The sequence below is a fragment of the Diabrotica undecimpunctata genome, chromosome 10 (assembly GCF_040954645.1).
Source record: "Diabrotica undecimpunctata isolate CICGRU chromosome 10, icDiaUnde3, whole genome shotgun sequence".
Lineage (NCBI taxonomy): Eukaryota > Metazoa > Arthropoda > Insecta > Coleoptera > Chrysomelidae > Diabrotica > Diabrotica undecimpunctata.
The window spans coordinates 56,379,096-56,406,785 of record NC_092812.1 but is presented as its reverse complement, the minus strand read 5'-3'; the positions used below and the strand labels follow the sequence as shown (position 1 = coordinate 56,406,785).

Below are 27,690 nucleotides of genomic sequence, written 5' to 3'. Positions count from 1 at the left end.
TAAAATTAACACGAGGATAAATCAGCATTGGTGGAACGCTGTTCTCAATAATATTGACACATGCTATCATCGTTATATTAATTCCTCTTTCCCCTGAAGTGACAGAACCAACCTGTTTTGTTCCTTTTGTACATAGAATTTTAGGGGGCACATGGAATGTTGAATTACCTGTTTCATCAAAATTTTTCGTTTGCTTGGAACTGATGTCTTTCCATGACTAGCTGTAATTGATCGAAACATTTGTTCACATCGTCTTTGTTAAAGCTTGTTGCCCTTGCAAAGCTCGTAGGCTCGGGTTTACTTTAGCTTAGGGTAGGGTTGCGTTTCCTAAAACCACCTAACCAGAACTCTCCAGCAGATTCCGCGGTAACCCATTCTTTTGGATCTTTGGTTTTGCTATTTGCCTGCTCTGACAAAGCTTTCGCATACTGGAAGCATACTAGTTCAAGTGTGTCTTTTTTTGTAAGGCCGTAATGCGAGGCAGTTTATTGTTTAAGGTAACTAACTAACATAAGCTCTTGTTCGTTTGCAACAATCGTTTGAACAGAAGAGAATTTGTGTAAAAATGACAAACATTTTGAGTAAAAAAATTAGTTATTTAAAATGTTAATAAACTTTTTAATTCTTAAATGATTTCATTTGATAACACTTTATCTTCAATTTATTTGGAGCTTTCCGAATTCATGTAGACCCAATAGTTTACGCATAATAACGTTGTAGATAAAAGCTTTCTGCGATAAACAATTTCAATTTTGCAATAACTCTTAAGTGAAACTTCTTAAAATTTTTATAGCTGAATATTTGTGATATTGACCTTATTCTCACGCGAAAATTAAGTTTTTTGTGCATTTTTAAAAAAGTTATTAATAGTTTAAAAAAAATCGACCTTTGAAGCAATTTTTGCAATAGCTATGGAACAAATTAACAAAATAACTGTACAAACTCTCATTTTAAAGGATTTTCTATGCTTTTTCAGCAAAATTGTGCCACTTTTCCATATAATTTATTTACATTGTTTCTAAGTAAAAAATTATGTTAATTATTTTGCATGTTTTGTTTAGTACATATTGTTATCACGAAATTTATGATAAGCAGTTGTTAGATACCTGTATCAAAGAGTGTCTTGGGAAAATCGTTACTTCCCTGGTGTAGTACTAATTTCTTAACGTGCTTGTCATATACTGTTAATCCCTGACCTTATAAACCTTATTTTTGATCATTGTTAAACATAAAAATGAAATTAAAATGTGGATAGAAGCACTATACTTAAGCTATCACACATTCAGAGAAAGAATTCCTCGTCGAAGAAGTCGACCAAACGAACAGCATTCGATGATTCATTAAAAAAAGTACCAATTATTGGGTCACTTAAATCCGACATCAATCATTGACTTTCTGAGAATATCGAATCTTTACAATTTATAACTCATTGTAGATTATCTTTCACCTATTATCAACAGTTTTGAGGTGATCAAACCGCATTAGTACTGAATTAAAGCAACATCAGTAATGAATGTTTTTCAGAGAATGTGTCGTTTAAAAAATTACCTTGGAAAACATTAAAATTGAAATCTTTATTTCCCAAAAAAAAAAGAATATCGAAATACGGTTGTCCTGATCTTAAATACAAGCGAAACATAATTTGTTTTGCAGTTTGTCTTTTATTCCTAAGAAGACATTCGATAAAACGTCTCATCCTTTTTCTGTTTCCCTAAATTGTTTTCTTTGGAAAACGTTCAAACGTTGTTTACCACTACGCATTCAGGTCAAACTCCTGGAAATGAAAATAAATATGTTTTGCAGAACTAATCGTTTTTCTTCTTAAAACAAAAACGGATTGGTGTTTCACAATTCTTAGTTCCAGAAATCAGATGTAGCAATTTATATATATATATATATATATATATATATATATATATATATATATATATATATACATATATATATATATATGTACTAATTCTAGAATTGCCGATTTTCATTCATTTGAAAATTACATCATTTTTAACAAAATTAAAGATTTATTGGGTTTTATATCAAACTGTAATTTTTCGCTTACCTTGATTTTCATTGTTCGATTATTGCAAGTACTTCTCTTTGCATTTCATTATTTTTCCATAAATATTTGCATACATATTTGATATATAGAACGAGGAGAATAAATAATTCAATAACTACATTTAACTATGTACAATTTATAGTAAATAGTTAATTGTCGACTCGTAATTTACGTCATTTATGCAGTATGCATTTTATAAATTTCTCTCACAATCCAGCACTGCAATATTTAAACTGTTAAAAGATAATTATACAAACCCATGAATTCTTACTATTTTTGTGTTAGATCATGCAGTTATTATTAGGAACAACAAGGTCCTCGTGCCGTTTCCAGTCATAACAACCTGGGTCATCAAATACTTTCAGTGCATCTTCATTTTTTTATTGGGTGCAACTTTTTCCTTATTTTCATTACAAAGCAGAACTGCAAATAACATTCTGAACTTTGATTATTATTCAACAGGTGTGTGTGTTTTATGAATCATAGATTTTAATTAATAAAATGTGTAGGTAGTAATCATAAAAAATTTATATTCTGATGTAAATATTTTACTAGTTTTGATTTTTCTAAAAATATTTTTTATTGTTGAGAGTGGGATTGTGAAGATACATAGTGCTACTTATAGCGGATCGAAAGGTGTAGACTATCCCAATAGAATAGCAATACCATGTCATTTATTTTTGAAAAAAAAAAGTATATTTTACTGACGTATTTCGATAGGCATCTGCCTGTGGCCAACTTTGTCTCAGGCTTCAATTTGCACTTCCTACATTTGTTGTTTGATCTCTCGCTAGTTTCTCACATCTTTAACAACCTTTGTGTTTCGGTCGTATCTGTCCTTATTTCCCCCAGTCTGACATCATCGGCCTTATTGTAGTTATTTATATCATAGTTTGTTTTCTGTTGGAAGGTATTTTTCCTACACACGGTATCGTCTCATACGCAGTTGGTTTCGACAGATTCCCTCCAAATTTACCATTAATACGTTATCTTGATATATTTTCTATTGTCTCTATTAAATCTAGTGGTATTACTCTTTTCTAGAAGAAATGTATTTTCCTCGTAATTAATATTAGACGACGGGCGAAGGATGTCTGCATAACAAATTATTTCTCTTCTGCTACGTCCATATTCTTGTCCTGCAGTTCAGTTTCTTCTGTGATTCTCTCTATTACTATTTTATTGAAGAGTAGTGAGTGTAAGTTATCCCCCTGTCTAGTTGATATCCACTTTTAAGAGTAATTTTAAGAGCTCTTCAACCTTTTTTACAGTAAAAATCATAATGAAAGTAGGCTGGGTATAGATAACTGTAGATGTATTTGTCGGAATAAAAGGTTATTCTTAACATCGTGCCATAGCTTCCATTAAGCTTGGATTTGCAGTTCACTTAATTCGCTATCGAAGAGAAGTCTCCTAACTTCTTGTTGCTTCATATAGAGTTCGCTACTAGCGTACTCAGTCATGTTATGTTAGTGTAACGGCCAAATAGTTGAGAACCTTTCATTTCAGTCCAAGCTACCACAAGTGTTCCTGATGAGAGCTGAATAGCTCGATACACGTGTAGAATAATGGTGGAGCATGAAGGTTATTCCTAAAATCGTCCAATAGCTTCCAGTAATCTTGAATTTGTAGTTATAGGCCAATTAGTCTGCGTTTTTACTTGACACGACTGTATAGACGGGTTTGACAGTTATGAGAAGTGTGTAGTATGAGATATTACAAACAGACTAATTATTTCCCGTTTACGACTTGGGCATACCCAGTTTTCTCATGAACATTTGTTTAAGAACGAAGAACGCCCAATTTGTGATAAGTGCGGTTCACCCCTTACGGTAAAACATGTGCTAGTGGAAAAGTGCGAAAAGTTCAATCGTCACAGAATTAAGTATCATTTTCCAAACAATCTTAAAGACATTTTAAATTCAAAAAACACTATAGATAACCTACTTTTTTTTTAAACTTTAATTTACTAAGCAAAGTATAATTAATTGTTACTGTTCCGCTAATAACCTTATTAGGTTGAAGCGGGTTTTTTGTAAATAAAAAAGAAGGCTGAAATCTTCAAGATACACTTTAAACCACCTTCATAATCCCTGAAAACTCAAACTTCAGACAAAAATTCCGTATAGAAACCGAGCGATAGAAGGCCCAAATATCACGAGATAGTGGCCTTAACGGACTCCGATACCGTCAGGAGGCCGTGTAGCCTATGCAAAAACACAGCCACTGGCCCAGATGGCATACACAGGAGATGCCTCAAAAAACTTCCAGAAGCCATATTCCTGCTGCTAGCCGAAACTACAATGCCTGCCTCTAGCTGGAATACCTCCTTACCCATTGGAAAGTATCCAGCACAATCATGATCCCTAAACCAGGGAAACCATCAACTAATGCTGAATCCTACAGAACTATTTCACGACTAAACACTCTAGGCAAGATCTACGAGAGGCTCCTAAAGGAACGTAGAACACCTAGAAACATTCAACATCATTCCAAGCTTCTAATTTGGATTCAGAACTGGTTACTTCACACAAAATACATTAATAGAAGCAGCAACCTTCATTTCTCAGACGTTAACAGGCAAGCTATTGGCATATTTTTAGATGTGCAAAAGGCGTTTCATCAGGTCTGGCATGCAGGACTGATTGAAAAGCTCCACCAAGCCGCCGTGCACATTCCATTCCTGAGAATAATCCAATCTTACTTAACCGCTCTGACTACAAAGTCGAAACCCAACTATCCACCGCATTCACTCCTCTTGCAGGAGTACCTCAGGGCTCAATAATTGCGCCAATACTCTATACAGTCTATAATAACGACCTCCCAATCCCCCACAAGTCGTCTGAGAGTATCCTGTTATAGGGTCGACGGTAGAGGACGCTCTGTGTTCGATAGAGCACAAACCAACTCGACCAAATAGTCGATTGTTGCAAGAAATGGAAAGTAACTTTAAATCCATTAAAAACTCAACTTACCTTATTTAGAAACCCCAAATACTTCCACCTAGAGTTGGAACAACGAAACCTAATGGAGAAAAACTCGATTTCAGACCGTCAGTGTCCTACCTGGGTATCGATTTACAAAGACAATTGGAACGCTGATCTTAGACAGGGCAAGATACAGAGCCAAACTCCTAACAACATAAGTTGTAAATTCGGGAACACTTGTCAAGTTACTCTCCTACACACATATAAAACTTTCATTAAGACCAATCATCGAGTCCAGAGCGAAATTCTACACACTACTAAATAAAACTAAATCAAGTCATGGCCACCGAAAGGAAAATCATGAGGAGAATCATGGGTAAATAACATGACTATCCTTCAGCGTTAATCCATCAAATAGCAAACGTAGACTCAATACATGATAGGATACTTAACCTAAGTAACAGATACATTCTCTCCACAATAAATGGCTCGAACAACACAGAAAAAGAGGTTCTCAAAACACCTTGCCACCGACCAGGACAAGTACTCACCAGAATTCCCGAAACAAAAGTTCCATTCCCCCTGCTAGGCTTCTAGCAGGGGGAATGGCCTAGCAGGGGGAATGGAACATTTGGGAAAACATACGAACGAACGAACTTTCTGATGAGTATTGGAACATTTTAGAAACCATCCCAGTGAAATATCGCGGGCAATACCTTTCATTAGCCAAAAACGCTAATCAAAGAACCGTTCCTAACAATCCCCAAAACTGTTTAAATAGTAACTGCATGGAATAGACATTAAATGGTAAAAAGTAACTAACCTTCTAATAAGCATACAAGCCAATCAAATCCCACCAACAAGAGACCACCCACCTGAGAAAAAACTGCGAGCAAACTATCTACAAAAACCCAGCTTCTATCACATTTTCCAACCCCAAACTACGTAAGTGCTCTTAATCCCCCTATCCAGATCCCCCGCAACAAAAAAAAAGGGGACAGCATACCTTGAAAGAGGCGAAAGCCTTTAACGAGGTCGTCATAACGTTCACCAGTACTTGCATTTGTACACCAGTATTTGTTTTCAGATTTTCAGGGTTTAAAATTGTTAATTGAAAAAAAAAAATGGTAATTCATACGAACACGTCAGAATGTTTCCAAAGGTACGCCCTTTAGAGTTTTTTTAAAATGATTAAAGTAAGAATCGGCTATTGTTAATAAGGGTCGGGTGTTGTAATACTTCGCCAATACCGGTGAGCACAGGTCATCATCATCATTGGCTCCACAACCCATGGTGGGTCTTGGCCTGCTCAAGGATAAGTCTCCATTCTCTCCTATTCTTCGCCTTAGCTTTACAGTTTCGTACTTCCAACATTCTCAAGTCTTCCTCCACCTGATCCTTAAATCGTGCTCTGGGTCTGCCTCTCCTTCTCACTCCATCTATTCTTTGGTTATAAATATGTTTTGGCGGCTCCATATCATTCATTCTTTCTATGTGACCTAACCACCGCAGCCGGTTTATTTTGATGGACCTAATAATATCAGGTTTGTCATACAGGCGGTAAAGTTCGAAATTATAGCGTCTACGCCATAATCCGCCCTCCTGTACTCCTCCATAGGATATGCCGGAGCATTTTACGTTCAAAGCATCTTAAACGTTCTTCATCGCTCTTTGTCATCGTCCATGTTTCCGACGCGTAGGTGAGGATGGGCTTAATAAGAGTTGTATACTAGTTTAGTTCTTTTTGTAACTAGGCTTGTAGTTAAAATTTTTTTTAATCCATAATAGGCTCTATTCCATAATAGGCCAGATATATCCGTCTGAGAGCACAGGTAAAAGTCTTAAATTCACAATGTTTTTAGCGGAAGCTTCTATTAAAATACATATTTTATTGAGCCGCCCCTGCTGTAAATTTCCGTAAAATTTTGATTTATTCCGTTTCGGTTGCGAAAAGATTATAATAACCTCCATTACACTGTACGTGTGTATTAAAAAGCCACGATGAAAGCTATAAAATGCAAAACGGATTGATAAGTCTACAGTTTTATACTCTTTTTGAATTAATACCTCTACTAACATTACCAACCACCTTTAAGGAAGCAGGATAAAACCAGCGATTTCCTACCGGAAAAACAGTATTTATTATTCATTTTGTCCGCCAAATGATATAAATGAAAATATAAAGTTTATGTATGCTAGTGTACTTAACTTTGGAATATATTTAATTGTACAATTGCCGGAAGCCACGTGAATGTTTGTTGATAGAATATAGTTAGTGGAGACCATTACGTTCAACATTTATAGAATTGAATATATGTATGTTACTATTTAATATAGATATGATGGCTGGTACATGCGGAATATGTGTAAACCTTTGGAACACATTTTGGTCTAGAAAATAGCACCAAAGACAAAAGTAAGTATATTTTCAGATATATAAACAAATATATGTACATATATACTCTAGAAAAGTCTAGCGATATTTTTATAAATAGATAGAGATATTATTTAGACAAACAATAATACATTTGTACTGTTAAAAGGTGTGGAATGAATACAAATAAAAAAATAGTGGTAATGTAGCACCTATGCTTTTAGTAGGATTTTTTAGTAAACAAAAAGATTTCAACATTAAAGTTTAAAGAGAAAATTAAGTAAAAAATTACGCAGAATAAATCTTCAATAAATAACCAAAACATATCCAGGGTATGCCATGAACTTTCAATTAAAAAGAATTAGTACGAATTTTTTTTTCATTTATAGATAATGCATTCGTTTCAGAAAATCCGAACATATTTAATGCCCTTATCAAACAACAACCATGCAACATAAATTTCATCGAAAAAAAATTATTTATTGTAGATTAAGTATAAAAATTATCATTTTTTCCATTATTTTAATTACATGATAAAATGGTCGTCATAATGTGGGCTTTTTTCCGAAGATTGTGAGCAATACTTTATAATTTAAATAATCTATCTCTATAAATAAACCTATCACTAGACTTTTCGATTTTTCTTATGTAAATTGATAAAAAATCAGTAGTTGTGTTTATTAGTAATTACAAATAAACGGGATAAACAAATGGAATAACTTACAAACTATATAATCGATCTAGCTGAGATTTAACATACTTCAATAACTCATTAATTGGCATAATTTAAAGTAAGTAGTTATATTACATGTTATTATTCAAAAAACAAAGCTATTGACATTTTTTTTTCAATTTTTATGATTGATAAAACAAAACAAAGCAAAATCAGCTGTAGATTTTTAAGGATTTGTCATGAGCTATCCCTCATGGTATACCATTTAGAATCTTCAAAAACCTGTACAAGATTTTTTCAGCTTTTTTCCTTGACTTGCCTGTATGTACCACTTTGATAGTAGATCTGAATGTTTTGTTTTTTACCCCATGGTATATATTTTTCATGGTATTATTATTATAATCAATTCTGTCGAAGCGATGCTTCTTGATTTTTCTTTTCTTAGGTTCTTACTCACCTTTACCACCACCAGTTAATTTTTGGTATTACGTTTTACTTAATGCCACAGTGACATTTATATAATATTTTTCATAGTCTTTAGGGTATATTGTTTGGAATACCTTCTTTTTATTAGATTTTCTATCAATTTTTTTGGATTACAGCCTAAGAAAAGATATTAAGCAATATAAGAAAAATATCCTTTTCTTAATTTTTAGAGAGTATATAATTCCTTCCTATTTTGTTGTAATTCTCATAGTCGATTAAACATTCATAAACGTTTTTTTGATTGGATTTGTTATATAACAAGAGTTATTTTTTTGTAAAATTTATTAAGAAACACTTCATTCTCTTGGAAAATCTTTGCTATCAGTCTTCCACACTTCAGTACATCATTGTTCTTTTCTGTTTTGCTCATGAGATGATTTTATAATTGACTGCCTATTACTTAAAGTAGACGTTAACACAATAGTTGATGTTCAAGTAGTTTTTATTGTAGGTTTTATTCAAATTGCATATAACATAAGTATAATAACAGCTGCTTCTACCTGGAAATAATTTCATGGTCAAGGGAGATAATAACATTGTTTGAAATAACATATTTCTTTATTATTTCAGGATGGCGTGTTAGTTTAACCTTTTTATACCAAACTTATATTTAAAAATACTGATTTTATATCAATATTCAATACCACTCATTCGAAACGTGGTAATATCCATTAATAAAGCTGTCGAACGTAGGCGAACTGAAACAGAAATAATAGATAAGAACCAATAAATTTTAGCCCCAGATGATTCAAATTTATGAGGTCAACTGTTTACGAAAAATCTAAAATTTCATTATTTTTTCAATAATTGGTCAAATTAATAAAAAATTCAACCTAGAAAATGTCGATTTTGTATACTTTTATGACCTTCATATATTATAATTAAGTATAATACCTATTTCATTTTTGTATTTATACTTTTGCACTACCATTGATGACTATTCCTTGGAGCTTCTTTTGTATGTATACTTAAAATGCTAATTTTTATTCAAAGATTTAATTGTAACATTCTCTGGTCTTTATATTAAAAATCCGGTTTTTCTCCTCTTTTATTGACATTCAGCAAACACTTAGATTGGCATGGTTTTTTACTTAAAGAATAACATTCATGCATGAGTGTTATGTGATTGTTTTAAAAGTTTTCAATGAAATGTCCACAAATTAGCACATTCTAAGTGATGATGTGCAATACCAATTATTTTACGGGGTTATTTTTTATATACAGGGTGGTCCTTAAGTAATTGTACAAGAAACGGTAGATTCTATACCTTAAAATATTACGATTTAAACCAACTAGTCTAGGAGCCAAGGGGAGTTGAGTATGCACTTTTATGTCCCCTCGGTACCTTGACGTTTTTATGTTTTTTGGTGCATATAATCGATTTTTTGAGGGTACCAGAGCTGTGCAGACGATCTTTACTTAGCAGTAGCTACAGCGCGCTTTCCTTCCCTCTTTGCCACCTTGTATATATTCTTATCTTCCTCTCTTTTAGAAATGTCATACCTCTTTCTAACCTCTATTTTCTCTCTAACCTTCTGTTGCACCTCATCGTTCCACCGCCAAGTTTTTTATCTCAAGGAGGACCTTTACCAGATGTTTTCCCTAGCGCCTTCTCTCCCACTCGCACCACAACTTTACTGTTGGCTTTCCATCAGTCATTTACCTTATCTTGTTCCTCAAGCTCTTCCAGAACTCTACTCCTAAAGACTATTGCCGAACCCTTATCCTTTAACTTCCACCAATTTACTTTCTGGTGTCCTACTTGCTTTTCTTTCCGCCTCACCTTTATCTCCGTATACACTATCACCGGTCGGTGTTGACTAGCTACACACTCACCCTTTATCACTTTACAGTTCGCAACCTCTTTAACTGACTTCTTCTAGACAGCACAAAAGCTATCTGACTTTCCCTTCCCCCATTATAGGTAACGTACTAGTCTTCAGTCTTCATCAAAATCGTGTTAATGACAGCCAAATCTCATGTCACTGCAAAGTCAATCACACTATTTCCTTTTTCATTTCTTATTCCCATCCCCAAACCTCCATAAACTCTTTCTATTCCCGCTCTTTTTTTACCAAGATGTCCATTCAAATCACCTCCAATAAAACACTTTTCGTCTACAGGAATCTCGAGCATCTCGAAATCAAGGGCTCTCCAAAATTCTTCCTTTTCCTGTTTTTCACACCCTACCTGTGGGGCGTAGGCACGTAATGTTGACGTTGGTTGCCTGTATTCAGTTGGACACTCGTTATTCTATCACTTCTTCTGGTTACCCATCCAAGATGTTCCTTTCATTCGTTGGTCAAAATAATACCTACTCCGTTTTGTTCTGAACTGTATACGTCGTGAAATATATTTGTGTATAAGAATAGAATAAAACTAAATTCTGTGTATACAGTAAATATAAGTATATTCGAATACTATTGTAATTTAAAAGCATAGTCACACAACGCCAGTTTCTTGAAACTGCTGAATTTACTTCAATCTAGGAAATGCTTTTAAAAGACCAAGAGCTCTTTGTTGACTTAAATAATTTGAATCATCTATGTACTCAATCGTGTAATACATACTAATTATTGTGTTCTTTTTACTACATATTATGTGACTCACCTTAAACATTTTTCATTGAATTATGGTTGTGTCGGCATATTGTTTGTGGATCAGATCGCTCACGTTCCTGAAAGACATTGAAAGCTGTTAGCTGAGTCAGTAATAAACCTCCAAAACGTATATCATTAAATTTGTAAGTAGAGGTAAAGAAAGTGATTCATAAATAACTAGGTAACTATTAAATTTTTTTTTGCAATTTTAAAGTATACTTTTTCTTCCAATCTTCTGCGTTCTGCTTCTCTAACTTATAGGAGTTATCATGTTTCTATGTGCATCATAGACTTTCTGTCTGTGTAGGTCTTAGTTTTATATCATTTATTTTAAAATATAAAAATCTATATAAAATATAAAACCGAAGAATATATTAATTTCTGATACTATTAGCTTTCATTGTCGTTAAGTAGACTTAATCAGTAGTGCTCCTAGTTCTATCTCAGATTCTCACGTAGGCTTCAGCGATGCGAGGCTCAAGCACAACACCCACGTCAATGAGCTACCGTTACGAGCCTGGCAGATACTCCAGTCTTAGCCCTCTCAGAGGACCCAGCGTTAGTTCAGTAAGTGATGCCTGTGAAAAGACCGTCGTCAGGATTCGAAGGACTGGATTGCAGCAGGAACGAATACGGGTAGTTTGCACCACACGAAGGCAACATGTCAGCAGACTCGTCACCGTTACGGATACTTGTCACAGCTTACCTGCCTTACGGAAACATGTCACAGTTATCAGGTTAGAACTATTTTGCACAGAAAGTGATTTTCCTATTAAAGTACTTTATGTTTATAATATAATTATATATATAATTTAAGTTTATAATTAAATTTAGTTTAAAGCTTGTCATGCTTTTATAAAAAACGTATTATAGACAAAAAATTATTTTTTTTCACGTGGATTTTCATGAACTGATTTATTTTATTTTTTTTTTCTAGTTACTTTGTGACACAAATTTATTAACCATTGTTTTAGACTTTTGTAAATTATTATTTAATTGGCTTAATTTTATTATTAACTCTCATTAAGAGATCAAAATGACAACATCTGTATTTTATTTAAAAATATTAAAAATTTAACTGGGTTGATAATATTTTTAGAATTTAGCACTTAACAAAAATATCATTGTTTAACCATTGCTTTCATATTGCGATTTCGCAAACTAAATCGTGAATTTAATGTGTTATTTTAGAAAAATATATTAACAGTAATAGAACAAATTTTTAGTAGTACACATTATTATTAAAACGAAAACTAGAAAAACCTTTGTCTGTTTAGACAACCAGTCTAGCTTCATACTTGCAAAGTTGTTATTGTTTATGTTGTTGGTATATGAAGAAATTTATTGTAAAATAGTTTTAATCGAGTGGGTGCAAAAAGTCACATGATATTAGAAAATAAAGTAGATATTATTGGTTTTAGCTAGATTAAAAAAATATCGAAATCGGTCCATTTTCTACCGAGATATTGCAAATTTTTCCGTGCTCCACCGATTTGAATTTCCGAATTCGATCTTCTTGCGAGCCGCCTCGTCCGGAGGGAATTCGCCCACCACCATGAATGAGCAGTTATTCTGCAGCAGGTCAACGTTTTTTAAAAATATAGGTCATTGGGTATCGAATGCCGCCGATTTTGTTTGTTAATTTTTATAAATAAAGTGGCAGGCATTTTTTTAATTGTAGGTTAAAGCCAGCAATCATAATCTGTAAATTGAAAACTGCTACGATGTTTAGGGGGCGTTCCAGCTCTAAGTGTTTATAAAAAAATTAGAAAACCATATTCTTAATGTAATAAGTAAGGGGTGAAAATATTTTAGATTTTGTTTTACATTATAGTGATCAAATATGTCTTTAAGAAGAGAATGCGCTTTAGATTAGGTGTCTGCGATTTTTTTTTTCTAAAAAGTAATAGGATAGGTAAAAAAATTCGTCTTGGGATAAAAAAATTATCATATCTTAGCCACAAATAAACCTATCCGGTTTCATCTTTTTTTTAGGATTAAGAGGGCTTCAATCTAATACATTAAAAATTATTATACAAGCATTTTTACAAAAAAATATAAGTATTGTTCTTCAACTTCGAGCGCTAATTATGTAATAATAATTGATCAAAATTAAACTTATAAAAGCTTTAAATTAAAGCTTATCCAATGTACTTTAACCATTTTATGGTACTATTTTATAACTATGTTAGGCCTAGCAAGAACCTGAATCAAAAAATGCATATTTTACCCCTTAGAGTTCATAGAAGTCCCACAAATAAATAGTATCCAATACTTTTTCTCTCTTGGTAATTTTTCGAATAATGCTTTTTTTTGAGTTATTTGCAATTTTTTGTTGAAAAAATGCCTTTAATTAGTAATTTTTGGGATTTTTTTTTCTAAAAAACTACTAAATGAAATACAATTCTACAAAAAGCTTTATAATCTTAAAACCTTCACGTATAATTAAGAGTATTTTGACAAGGATAAGTGGTGTATATCTTGCTAAAAACATAGTTTTATCACACGTTTATTCTCATATACATCGATAGGATGCTCGAAATACATATTTGAAATATTTGATTCCATGTTTTGAGCAAGATAGAATACATTTATCCTTGTCAAAATATTCTTACTTGTACCTAAAGGTTTAAATATTATAAAACCTTTTATAGAATTGTAATTCATTTAGTAGGTTTTTTGAAAAAAATCACTAATGCAAGGCATTCTTTCAAAAAAATTGCAAATAACCTTAAAAATGACTAAGATAGAAAAAGTGTTTTATTTCGATGAGATACGCCTTAAAAAATTTACTCGAAGCGATTCGGAAAATTGTTTTTTTGTTATGAGTTATTTGTTAATAACAATTTCCGGGTCACTTGGAAAAATTAAAAAAAAAAATACGTTTCAACTTATATATACAAGGCCGAATAAAAAAGAATTGGTGAGGTATTATATATATACAAAAAAATGTAGTCGATTTAATGCCTCTGCTTATAGGAGTGAACCTCTCGCCTGTAAGTTTGTCCATGAAAGTACTGCTCTGTTTTCCAGTTAACTTGTTTATTACTTTTTCTGGTTGTAAAAATTGGTTTGAAATATCAAGGTACGTGTTTTACGCTACATTATGTGGTTTAAAGTATTTGTACGTTTGACTCGTATATAAATTGGTTTTTGCTTTATGTTGAGAGTAGTGAATATTTTTATCGCTCAATTAGAAACAATAGTTGAACTGTAATTCTAAAATTTCATGTCTTTCGCAAATAATAATGTCTTAGTCGTTTCATAGAAAAACAATTTACTTTAAATTCCAATGATTGAACAAGCTCTATTCTGAACGGATCTGAAAGGATCAATTTCAAAATACTATCGGAACGCAATATTCTTTTCAGTATAAACTGTTACTCAAAAATATTCTATTTACTTTTAAAAACCGCGTGTATGATATAATGCCTTGGCTCTAGTTTTGAACTTTTGAAAGGGTCGTGCTATGCTCAAGGACCGTACGAATTTTATATTAGATATCCCGATTTACATAGAAAATTAGAGTTATAAAATCATTACCAATTTTTATAAAAAAGTTATGCACATGAACATTCAAAATTGAACAAATATAAAAGCATTTGGAATATTTATCAAATATTTATTTACAAAATTATAATACAGCTATACAAAAATATTAATGCGTAATCATCTGCTAAATTAATTACAGTAGTAGAGTGGAGAACATTAATCAATAAAATTGGACGAGACTCATTATTTGCTTTTGCTAATAAAACACTTATGTGCCCTTTCCTCCATTATGGAGCTATATGATTTATGATGATGATAACTTACAAATTTTCAGCAATAGAAGATTTATACGGGGGGATTATTTTTATTACTTTAATATCATTTTTAAGAGGCCATTAGGATAATGAACCTCGATACAACATTGTCTTAAAGTTCATATATCGGAAAAATTAGTGATCTAGTTAACATAAGATTCTTCTTTTGTTTTAATCAAACAGTAGAAAAACGATATAATTATATACTATGACTACTTTGCAAACAAATACTTCAGATCAACCCCATATTTTATTTGCTAGTTCAGGAATGTGATAAAACTGAGCAGTAGAGAAAGAATGTAATTACATACCTTCAGGTGAACCCCATATTTTATTTGCTGGCTCAATTAGTAATAAATAGACTATAAAGTAAATTAAATGCTCATTTTATAAAATAATGCTACAAAAATACTTCAACAAGTTTTCAGAGTACAATTACTTACTTTTATTAAACTTTATTCGTCAGTTTGTTGGGAAAATAGCTGGTCAAGTGGAAAAGTTGAAAGTTGTTCGTGTTTGAATTTAATTATAGTCAATTTTATGAAAACAATCTTCGGCATGTTAACATTCAATTATTAGCAATATAAATAATGACATGAAAACACAAAAACAAAATTGATCAAAAGTAAATTGTGCCTTTAAGCCAACAATATTTGGAGTGTCTCATAGTGTAAAATCAATAAATTCAGTTTTCTAGATTGAGACACCTACTTTGCGTTTACCTACCCATTATAGGCCAGCGCCCTAGTTATAGATTACTGAAAATTTTATTTTTTTCAACCCTTAAAATTTGTTTAAATTTAAAGAAAAAATTTCCTACCTATTTTAGGCTGTAGTAAACTGAATTATAATTGTTGTTGTGTTATATTTTCAATATCCTTGCAATAAAAAAATTATAAACATCGGACAATTTTGCTGACTTCGTTTAGATTTACACATTTATTAATAAAAGTTTATATCAGCCCTTTTTTATAGTTTACTGGATTATTCTTGGTAATTTGTGTTTATTATAAACAATACTCATGAATAGACTTCGGCAAATATGCAAATAAAAATGTAGAAAATATGCGCATAAATATGCACGTGTTTACCCGAAAATATGCAAATATTTTACAAAATATGCATACAAATAAATAAAAAAATCGTAAAATAGTAACAATTTTATTTAAAAAAAAAAGTATACATAACTAAATATTTCCTACTATTCATTAAGATTTACATTTATTTTAAGTAACTACATCATTTTTAAGTATGAATAAACTTATTTAGAATTATGGTAACAATAAATGACCAAGTGGTGTTCAAAATTTTCTAACAAAAACTTGTGGCTTTTGTCTGAGTACATATATTTATATATGGAAAAACTTCGTTCAACATCAACTGATGTAACGGGAGCATTTTTCAAACTAACCAAAATATTTGGTTTTAAATTAATTGTTTCCGAAATATTTCCAGCTAGAATACTGACTACTTCAGAAAGAATATGGTAACCTTTATTTTTTTCCATAGTAGCTTCAAATTTTTTTAAAATATCTTTTCCAATATTACCTCTAACGTTCCGACAACATGACGCAAATTCTTTTATTAATGCTGTACTTTCGAACAATAACAGTTTTGGTGATTCTAACTGAGTAATTGTTTTTTGAACAAAACTAAAATTTGATTTTATAAATGAAAGTTCTTGTGGAAGCAAGTTACTCTGAAAAGTTTGTTTAGAATCCAAAAGAGATTGGGAACTTTCATCTGTTAACGTATCAATTATGTTCTTTATTTTAACAAAATGATCTGCATAAAAATTAGCTGCTTCTAACCATGTTCCCCATCGCGTTAAAATAAGTTGTGGTGGATGAGGAATGTTAGGTAGCATTTCTTTATAAAGTTGAATTCTTATAGGAGATTTAAGAAATACTTTTTTGACACTGGATATCATGGTATTTACAAGAGGAAACTTTTTTCGTATTTCCTCTGCAACTCTGTTTAATCCATGCGCTACACAAGTAACATGGAAAAATATTTTTAAATTTTGTCCTGCTTTCACCATATAAGGAGCAGCATCCGATAAAATAAGCAGTAATTTATTAGAAGGAATAGTTGTCGGAAGAAAAAAAGTTGCTAATGTTTCTTATATAAAACGCGAAATTGTTAAAGCATTTGTTTTCTCAAGTTGCTGGCATGAAATAAGATGAGATTTTGGTAAGGTATCTTCTTTAAGAACACCAATCAATAAATGAGCAATATACTTTCCTGAGGAATCAGTGGTTTCGTCTACAGATATGTAAAAATAATTATCTGCAATTTCTTCCTTAATATTAATTAACACCGACGAGTATAGCCCGTTCACATTATTTCTTCTTAGAGACCGATCACTTGGAACATTAAGTTTGAAATATTTTTTTAGAAACGAACTAAAATTTACATTTGCTAATTTTGAAAGCGGTATGTTTGCAGACACTAATGCGCGACACAAGTCTTCATTAAAAGTTTCTTGCTCATCTAATTTTTTTGAAGTAGATTGGAAACATTTAGCCATTGAAGTTTGATGTTTTCCTCCTATTTTTCCTTTTTTTGCAATGTGTGAAGCAGTTCTCACATGTTGGTCTATCTGAAATTTCTTCTCATATGCTATCTATAAATAAAAATAAAAACCTTTATTTTAACCCAACCTTTAAAATATAAAAATATACAAGGTGTTTTTGGTTAATCAAATAACTGGTTTGGAAAAAAAAACACTCGCTAAGTGTTTTAAATGCAGTATTAATCCACAAATTAGTTTTTGTTACTAACCATTAGTACATCATATAACTTATTTTAAAATTCAACAAAAGTTTTTTTTTTGTTAATTCAATTACAATAAAAATAATTGTGTTTTAGAATAGCTGACTTCATAAAAAAAAGTAAAGGTGAAAAATTTTTCTAAATACACACCATTGTATTGTACCATGGACAATTTTTTCTCACTAAAGGAAGTTATTTTTCATTTAAAAACAACCTACGAGTACTAAATTTCAAGTAAATACGTTTATTGGTTTTAAAGTTATTGTTGTTATTAACTAAAAGAATTTAATTTTTTTTAATTTTAACACCCTGTATCTCGAAAAGTAAATAAGTTTGACCCCTCATTAACTATATCGTTTTGTTCAATTTTTCGAGAAGTATCTACAGTCAAACGTTGTAAGTGTCATTTGGAAACACCCTGTATGTATGAAATATTAGATATTTAATAGAAAATATTAGATACTTACAATTTTGCCACAGACTGAACAGTAGATTTTTCCCATATCCATAGACAGCTCTTTATAAGGTTTAATCCAAGTTAACGCACTGGTTGTTTTAGGCATTATAAAATCACAATCTTCCTTTTTGTTATTCACAACGAGTGTTTACGCTTTGAATATCAAAACAAAAATGATTTACAAATCTGATCATCAAATTAGAAATGTTTAGGTACCTAATTCAATAAACTGGGAGATTTTGGAAAATCCCTAAATTAGGAACAAAACTATTAGCCGTTTACCTGCTGTTAAGATACAATAAATTGTAGATAGATTTGGGGATTAGATCATAAAATGCAAATGAGCGAACCCTTAGCGATTATCCAATAACTGAATGCCTCAGTGACCGAGACTTTCTAAGAATGTTGAGGGCTACTTAAATTGATCTTCTTTGAAATTGTAAATGTTTTGTACCTGTAGAGATTACGTACTTAGATCATTTCTTGATTAAAATGACTACAAAATTTTATAGAAGAATTGAAATAAATTGGTATGTTTAAAAATTTTCAAATACAGTATAAAAATCTGAACTTTTATGCACTTTATGCAAACTTTTATACAAATATGCCAAAATATGAAATATTTGCATAAAATATGCACAATATGCAAAATATGCAATATGCATATTTGCCGAAGTCTACTCATGAATAAATCTCAGAAATATAAATTGTTAAATCGTAATTATAAGTTTTATTTTACTGATCTATAAAGTAATTGATCTTTGAATAAAGCCAAAGCAGATATCATTGCTTTACAGGAAATCAGGTGGACTAGCTCAGGCATCCTGAAAAAAAAATAACTGCAATATTTACTACAGTGACATCCTACCCGACACGACTTTGGTACCGGATTTATTGTAAGCAGCAAAGTCAAATATAGTGTAATTGTTTTCAAAGCCATTGATCATACGATATGTCGAATAAGACTTAAAGGGAAGTTCGCTAATACCATCATTATTAGCATCTATGCTCCAACGGAAGAAAAAAAGGATGATGAAAAAGACATGTTAAAAAAAAATAAAAAAATAAAACGTGTAGTACAGCTTAATATATACAAGACCGGTTTTTATATATGGGGCTGAAACGTGGGCCTTATCTCAAAATGATGAAAGACTTCTTGATATTTTTGAGAGAAATATTCTTAGAAAGATTTTTGGGGCCGTAAATGAAAATGGGCTACGGCGTCGTAGATACAACTTTGAACTATATCATTTGTACACCGATCCAGATATTGTGAAATCCGTTAAAGTGTAGAGACTTAGATCGGCAGGACACATTGCTAGGATGTCACATCATGAATACACGAAGAGATTAACATTTTCAAAACCAGAGGGCATAAGAAGTAGAGGACGATCACGAAAGAGATGGATTGATGATGTGGAAGAAGATTTACAGATTCTAAGGGTCAGAAGCAGAAGATGAAGGGAAGTTGCCAGGAATCGACAGGACTGACAACTCCTTTGTAAACACGCCAAGATCCACAACGGATTGTCGACCCACTTATAATGATAATGATCTATAAATACGGTAACTGGTACTTAGCGTTATCAAAATATGCAGTATTTTAGCATTCAGTTGAATGTAAATATGTGCATAAGTCGTTATATTTCTTATCCTAATTTTACATTTGTTTCTTGCGATTTGCATAAAAAGTTTTGTTTCATCATATTTAGGAGAAATTATTCCACAGTAACTAATATTTTAACGAATATGGTTTTAAATAATAAATATAAGAATAAAGTAAATGAAATTATTGTGGAATATTGTAGAAAGCCTATTCGATTCGGCTATAAATTTTTGGATTTTTTTGGAACTAGCGGATACTGTTATAATTTTGACTTTTATACTGGCAAAAAAATCGTGATTATTTGACCTTAGGATCAAGAGAAGTACTTGATATGTTTACATTGCCTTTCTGAACCTGTAAGCCACTGGGTATTTATTAAAAATTTATTTACCAACAAAGAATTATTATTTCATTTACAAAAATGTGAATACAGAGCACTAGGAATCTTTCAACGGGTATTTCGACTATTATAAAAACACGAGGGATTCATTTAAAAATCCGGAAAGAAACTACCACTCCAGATGTTAGACTTACTTTTTTACTCCATCCATGCCCAAGCGTGATCATTTCAGGTGTTCGGCCTAGAAGCGGGCGCAGTTTATTGCCTTGGTGTTGGCCTTCCACGGGTCGTCCATCGTGCACGGAAACGGGCATTGAATGCACTGGAGCAGGTGGTCCATGTGCTGCCGTCGGCCGCAGGTGCATAAGGTGTCATTTTAAGATTGTTAGAAAAACTACCGAGTAGAGAAAATTATTAAATGTATGTTATTTGTTAAATAATTAATTACTAAAACTATGAAATTTGGATAAGCTGAAGTGAAAAGCAAAAAAAATTTGAATTTGCCAGAAATAACATGTGTAAAATGACATACGCTTACTTTATCTACAACAGCTGTAAACAATGTTACAAAATGGGCATTGGTAAAAGTATGTGAAACAATACTCTAGAAGCCAGGGGGTTGAATATATATTAGTGTGTCCCCTCGGTACCTTGACGTTTTTTACGTTTTTTGGTACGTAGAGTCGATTTTTCAAGGGTACCAGGTTGAAAACCCGTCAGATAATTTGTTATTAACAATTTAATTGTTTAAATGATTATATCTCCTAAACTATTAGAGATATTTAATTTTACCAAAATGAGAATTGTTCCTTTTAAAAAAACGAACAAAATGTCGTTGGGTAAACTTTGATCTGATTTGTTAAAACCGAAGTTACAACAAATTTTGTGAAAAACAATTGCAAAATAGGTATTAGATGGGGTTTTTTCCGCAGGGGAAAGAATGCCCGATTGCGCAAAGTATAACTCAGCGTTCATACGTGCGATTAACTTTCAATTTTGGTTAAAACTCTTGAGCCGTAAACGTTGGCAGTTTGGTTAATGGAATTTATAGAATAATTTAAAACGAACATTTTAAACTTTTATTAAATGTTTCTATGTTCATTTTTTGACGAGATATTGAAAATTTATTTACGCGTGTGCGTGTGGTTTAAGCTCGCCCGCATTCGCTGCGAGCTGACCGTGCGCCTCAGAGCGCATTATTAAAAGTTCCATATCTTGGTCAAAAATTAACATAAAAACATTTACCAAAGCTTAAAACGTTTGTTTTGAGTTGTTCTATAACTTCCACTAGGCAGATTTTCTAGCAGAAGTTTATGGCTTAATTTTGTTTAAATCCCTTATAAGTGCCATTTGTTCTTCACCTTTTCGCTGTCCTTCGGATAATCCAAGTATATGCCATTATATATGCTTCAACTCGTTTTCAATTTCTACAAGTTTTTCATCCTTCATCAATGTTCTGGTGTTCTATGTTGCCATAAACCATATTCTTTGCCGTTGTCGTTGGTCGACACCGGGTATTCTTAGCACCCTCAGTTCCTCTACCTACGAGACTGCTGTCATAGCCTGGTTTCAAGGGACTGCCGGAGACTGAGGGCTTTGCAATTTCTTCGTTTCCCATTTTATGGGGATTATTGGCTTTTTCTCTATCACGCTGGCCTGTGCGGGTTGGTAGAAGGATGCTAGGGTGTGTTAGGAAATTTGAGGTCATTTTACATGGATGATAGGTGGGGACATGGTATCCTGTCGGTTAAAGGGAGTGAGGGTGAACCACGGGTTGCGACCCTGAAGTAGACCTAACTTTACCGGGATCGTTAAGTGTATCTACCCGCTACCTTAGAGCATATACTGTAAAGGAATCAAAATTACTGAAAAAATAATTGTTTGTCATCGAATATAATTGACGATATTGAACTAACACAGGGCAGTATATTAATATTTAATATCGTCCTAATAGGCTAATGAATTAATAACTTTATATACCTAACTAAATGCCGGTTTAGGTCGGGGCAGATGCTTGTTAATAGGAAGGTAAACACGAGGAAATCTCGGTGCTGCAATAACTAGCTAATAATAGATCGTTAATTTGTAAAGTTTGTGGAAGATTATCTACGATCCACACGGTTGCTCAGAATTGGCATCTCGCCAGCAAAACGTTGTTTGCATTTTGTTTACTCGTTTATTCTCTTTTAAATATAAAAAGTTAGGTTTAAATTTAGTTTGTTAGTTTGCAAACATTACGGCCAATATATATGACAGTAAGAGATTTTATTTTTAAAAATTATGTGGAACAGGAAGTCTAATCAGTAGAATAGATGAAAAATATGTGCATAAATATGAACCGAGTTAACCAAAAATATGGACGTATTTTAAAAAAGGTGTAGATAGTTATAAAACATAGACATACTTAAAATATCAGCAGTTTTAATGAAAACACTCTTTGTATTTTTCCGTATGTTGGCTTTCCTACCAGTACACCAGGGAAATAAGGCAAACAACACCAAGATCGGGACACTGGCCCAGTCAGGTTGCAAATGGGTTTTTTTGGGTACTATATACCTAATACATTATAAATACAAAATCACAGTCCGGAGGCATATAATAGTTATTAACAAATAAGCTTCAAAATTGGCAGCTTTTTCATTTTAATCCCTACAGGTAAAAACAGGGTAATTAAATATATTATTTAGAGTATTCATCTTTTAGTAGATGTGTTTGAGTTTTGGTCCGATTATTTGTTGCTTTGGAAATTGAAAAATAAGGCTAAAATTTCGAAAATCAAAAATTTGCTATAACTTTTGCAAAAATGAACCTAGGGCTTTGATATTACATGAAAAGTTGAGTTAAGCAGTTCTTGTAATGCACAAAAAAATTTTAGAAGATTCTTCAAATAGTTTAAATTTGATTTAATTTGTTTATCACACAGAGCTTTTTTTGCAATCTTATTGCTCAGAAAATAATAATGATAAGCCATTCTGCAGGTACCACATGCAAAAAGAACAGTTATATTTTCAATATATTAAAAAAAAAACCAATAAAAGTAATTTTTACCATTGCAAAAACATTTTACTAAATTAGAGTCTTATAAATAAGCCAAATAATAAATGGCACATCTTTACCTTATTTAGTCGGTCAAAGGTCTTTTCAAAGTCAATAAAACTCGCATACATATTTTTATTCCAATCATTTGTTTATTCCAAAATAATTCTAAGGGTGCAAATGTGGTCAGTGGTGGTTACTTCTCAGTTTTTTATCTAGTTCTTTCTTCAATCTTTCCAATATGATTTTGGTCAACACTTTGAATGCGGCGCTTAATAGTGTTATTGCGCGACAATTATTGCGTCGACTCAGGTCTCCTTTTTAGGTATTTTTTGTTATCAATCCCTCTTTCCACTTCTTTGGTAAGTGTAATTGATTCTATTGATTGCTCAGTATCCGCTTTTATTAGATTTATGGGTATATTGACGATTCTTGCAATTTCTACAATATTTATTTCTAGTTCTGGCGATTCTTCTTCATCTTGTATAATTTGTGTTATTTCATGCTTAGCATATATTTCCTCGAAGTATTCCTTTCATCTTTGTATAATTATTGATCCTTAAATTCTCGTATATTTATTTATGTTTTTCCTTGCAGATTTCGTGTGATTGTATATTGTGTTCATAGGTCGTTTTCTTTCTATGATACATTCAACATCTCATTTATATAGTTTCTTTATCTGTTTCGGCTTGTTTTTTTACTTCTGCGTTTTTTGCCTTTCAAGTGGCTTCTCTGCTTTCGATCCTTCCTTTTTTAGGAGTTATTCTTGATTGTTTTCCTTTCCTCTATCAGATTTGGAGTATCTTTAGATATGCATTTTTTATTTTCTCTTCTTTATTTCTTTAAAATGCTTCCTTCCATGTTTCTTCGACTGACTCTCCAGTTTGATGTTTTCATGTTTCCGTATGTATCCTCTTATGTTTAAAGATGCTTCCACCTATTAAAAGTTTATTTTGTTCGACAAATTCGATTTCAATTGTCGTTCTTCTCCCTTATTCCCTCATTTCTCATCACTTGTTCGTGTCCTGGATTATCATTGCCTATTTTTGCATTAAAGTCTCCGATTATTATTTTCATATCTCTTCTATATTGATTGTTAATCTTATTATACATTGTTTGTAGTTGTTCATAAAATTCTTTCTTCTCATCTTTGTCGTTTTTATTGGTAGGAGCATATATATTTACTACTCTAGATACTGGTTCCCACTCTATTAAAGCATTTTTTTCCTTTTGGACGCCCTGTATATATATGCACACTTAAATATGATGTAAGCGAAAAATATTTTCAAATATAATTAAACCAGGAAAATGACTAAATATTAATTAATTGTTAAAACGTTTGATTTATGAGTCTTGTCTTTTTTTTAAACAAATTTATAAGCATTTTATGAACATTTGTTATAACAAATAATACTTAATATATGTTGTGGATGTCTTATACCCGTCATATAATAATATACAATAATCCCTTGCATAAAATTAAACTGGTTTTCGTATATTTCTGTGTTCACGTGTAGGTTTATTAATTATCTTATATTTTAGTGATGATGCTAAACAGCTTTATGTCTCGTTAGTACATTATTAAATGTCACCATCGGTTTTTTAAATAGAGAATAAAATGCTGCATCTCTACTAATCTGACATTTATCCTACAAATATATAGTTAGTTAACTTTAGGTTAGGAAAATAAGTACAAAAATACAATGGGAACTATGATGTATCATTTACATAAAAAATTACATATCTGTTATTTGTCGAAGTCTGTATGTATGTATGTTTCATGCCTGTTTATCCTGACACATGGTGGTCTTGCGGTTTCTCCCACATAAAAATTGTTTTGTTCACAGGTTATTTAATAGATGCAGTTCTTTGATCTCTCTCGTGTGTTGCTAGTTTGGATTTCGATATAATAGATTTCAGTGTATTGCCCTTTGCATATGGTATCTTTAAATCCCTTCTTATTGGGGGTTATTAATGCTTATGTTGTTTTGTTGTTTCCTTTCTTTCGGTCTTGTGAAATTCCTTGTTTATAAATGACAACGGGTAAACATTTTATGTTAAAATTTTTGTTTTTTTCTTCCTGAAATGTTATGCAGTGCAGTGTTTTGAGCTCTCTCATCTAATAATTTGATAATAATTCCTTTTTGATATTTATGTTGTGGATCAAATCGGCTAAGGGAATAAACCCTGACAGAAGGATTTCAGACCTCCAGGTTTAAGCTTGGGCTCTATTAAGACTAGAAGCTTTCCAAAATCTGCTCATTAGATAAGAATAATCTGTATATAATAGCCCTGCAAGAAATAGTTGGACCGGGACTGGTACTGTAGAAAAAATAATGCACATAATATTCTATAGTTGTGATGCTAAAAAAACTGCCTTATACTAAATAAAAAAATTGAACACCTTATAAGAGAACTGGGTAGTAGAAATAAATGACAGACTTACTCATCATTTATTTATTTAGTAAGTGAAGACCAGTTTCGACCACTGGCTATCATCAGGTCACCGGTGAAGTACAATCTTTAGAGTGATTCCGGTACAAGGTCTATTGTTAAGATAGCTTGTTTCAAATGCTCATTTATTTTCCAATCAATCAGAACACAAAGTAGCTTCTAGACTAGCTTCTCAAGAAACATCCCTTATAGGTCCATGTCTAAGTTGAAAACCCTTAGACGATACTTTAGCATAGATGAGCATTTGAAACACACCTTAACAATAGACCTTGTTCCGGAATCATTTTAAAGATTGTACTTTACCGGTGACCTGATGATGACCAGAAACCTAGTGGTTGGAACCGGTCTTCGCTTACTAAATAAATAGATTGTAAGTATGAAAATTATTTCTACTTCCTAGTTTGAAATGGACTCACACGAGCAACCAATTCATTACCTTATAAGAGGATTTCATGTGGTGATCCCCAGAATGTGTATCATGAGACTAAAAGGAACTTTTTTTTAATATAGCCTCTTAAATGTGCATGCAAGAATTAGATACTGCATACCATTCCTGCCCAAATTGTGACCTCAACGCAAAAATCGAAAAAGAGAACAATTCTTACCAAACATAGGAAATCACAGACAAACCTTCTATAAATGCCCGACGAGCATTTGTAACCAGTTTATCTTGCCAAACTTTATTTACAAACTGCCCTTCATTTATCCATGTTTCATCTAAATAAAAAATATTTTTGCGTTCTCTCCTCAATTTTCGAATTTTCCTTAAATATTGCCTCCTCCAACAAATAATTTCTTGTTTTTCTATGAACGCAAATTTTTTATTGTTATTCTCATAAACGAATACTAATCCATGTAAAGTTTTCCACAATTTATCTATTTTAACGTTTATCAAAGATTCATCTTTATTAATGTCCACTAAAATTTTATCCAAAGTAGCAATCATTTTTTGTAAATAAAATTAATGAACTTTTCTTCGAATTGATTATTTCACATTATCATCTATATGAATGGGTTTTCTCTTTGTTGACGTTTTAGATACTTCTGTAATACTTCCACTGTTTCGTTGCTTTGAAAGTTTATAAATAGTTGCTTCTCCAACTCCGGTCATAACTGAACACTTAGAAACTATACTCCAAAGAGTACTTGTAAAATGTTCATGTACAAGAGCATCATGTAAATTTAACACTAAAGTTTTCATTTACACGATTAAGTGAAACTTTATTTCCATAGGATTAAAATTAGACCTTTGTGACATTTTTACTACACAAGTTCCCTTATTATAATGGCTTTTATTTTAGAAAATCTCCGTCACTGCTTTATGATGTTATATTGGGTTTTATCTCACGTGCAATAAAATTTGTACTATCAATAATTTTCAAATGTACTATACTGGATTGTTTTCGTCTCTAAAATATACTTTATAGCCCCTTTTAACTGTATGAACCTGTAAGAATAACATATTTGTGCAACAAAGTTAGTAAAACTCTGATCTGTATTCTCTTGAAATGCAGATTGCATTTCAATCTTTACGTTTATAGTGCTGTATTATGCACATTTTCTATACGCTTGAACTACATTTTAGTTCACAGCATGATATCCTAGTGAGAATTCACTTCTTTGCATTTACAACAAACTTGTAACAGTACCCAACAAACTAATTAAACAAGTAGCTGCGGTAATTATTATTATACACGAGATACAAAACTAGACAATTATTTTTATTTTTATTGTTTGTTTTTAGAAAAATATATGTTGTTGTTTAATTTGAACAGATAATAAATAATGTAGCCAATTTTGATAAATTATAAAGTCTTTAACGATTTGATATCGATAAACATCTTATCAACACCTCTTATTAAAAGAAAACTTTTATTTTATGTAAGGTACATTCACAATTATACTGCCTACACTTATGCATATCTTTGGTAAGCGGTACATGTAATTGACGTGTAGTTTTGGGCAATGTAAAGTACACCTTTTTATCGTGCGTGTACCTATTCACTTGGTTCCTTGGTCTACTAAATAACGGTTCAAATATTACCCAAATACCTTTTCTAAAACATTTTCAGATGGATGTTCTTAAAAAATTCATCT

At 31.8% G+C, this 27,690-nt stretch overlaps 1 protein-coding gene and 1 long non-coding RNA gene across 5 annotated transcripts in view; one reads left to right on the top strand and one right to left on the bottom strand.

Moving 5' to 3' along the window:
• Positions 1-27,690, top strand: part of siz (Brefeldin-resistant Arf-GEF family protein schizo) — a 184,643-nt gene that overhangs the window by 56,279 nt on the left and 100,674 nt on the right. For 2 of the 4 annotated variants that reach the window (XM_072546248.1, XM_072546247.1), the window contains exons 2-3: positions 7,324-7,402; positions 11,579-11,856. The exons of 1 other annotated variant lie outside the window; for it this stretch is intronic. In XM_072546248.1, coding sequence (XP_072402349.1) covers positions 11,588-11,856 — 269 coding nt within the window. In that variant the 5' untranslated portion in view covers positions 7,324-7,402; positions 11,579-11,587. Of the gene's footprint in view, positions 1-7,323; positions 7,403-11,578; positions 11,857-27,690 lie in introns of those variants that run through there. One more of the 4 variants, XM_072546250.1, reaches the window with a different exon arrangement.
• Positions 9,088-27,690, bottom strand: part of LOC140452158 (uncharacterized) — a 34,108-nt gene continuing 15,505 nt past the window's right edge. Inside the window, exons 2-3 of the long non-coding RNA XR_011952144.1 lie at positions 11,130-11,196; positions 9,088-9,217 (exon numbers count right to left, since the gene is read on the bottom strand). This is a non-coding gene — a long non-coding RNA (uncharacterized lncRNA). The remainder of the gene's footprint in view (positions 9,218-11,129; positions 11,197-27,690) is intronic.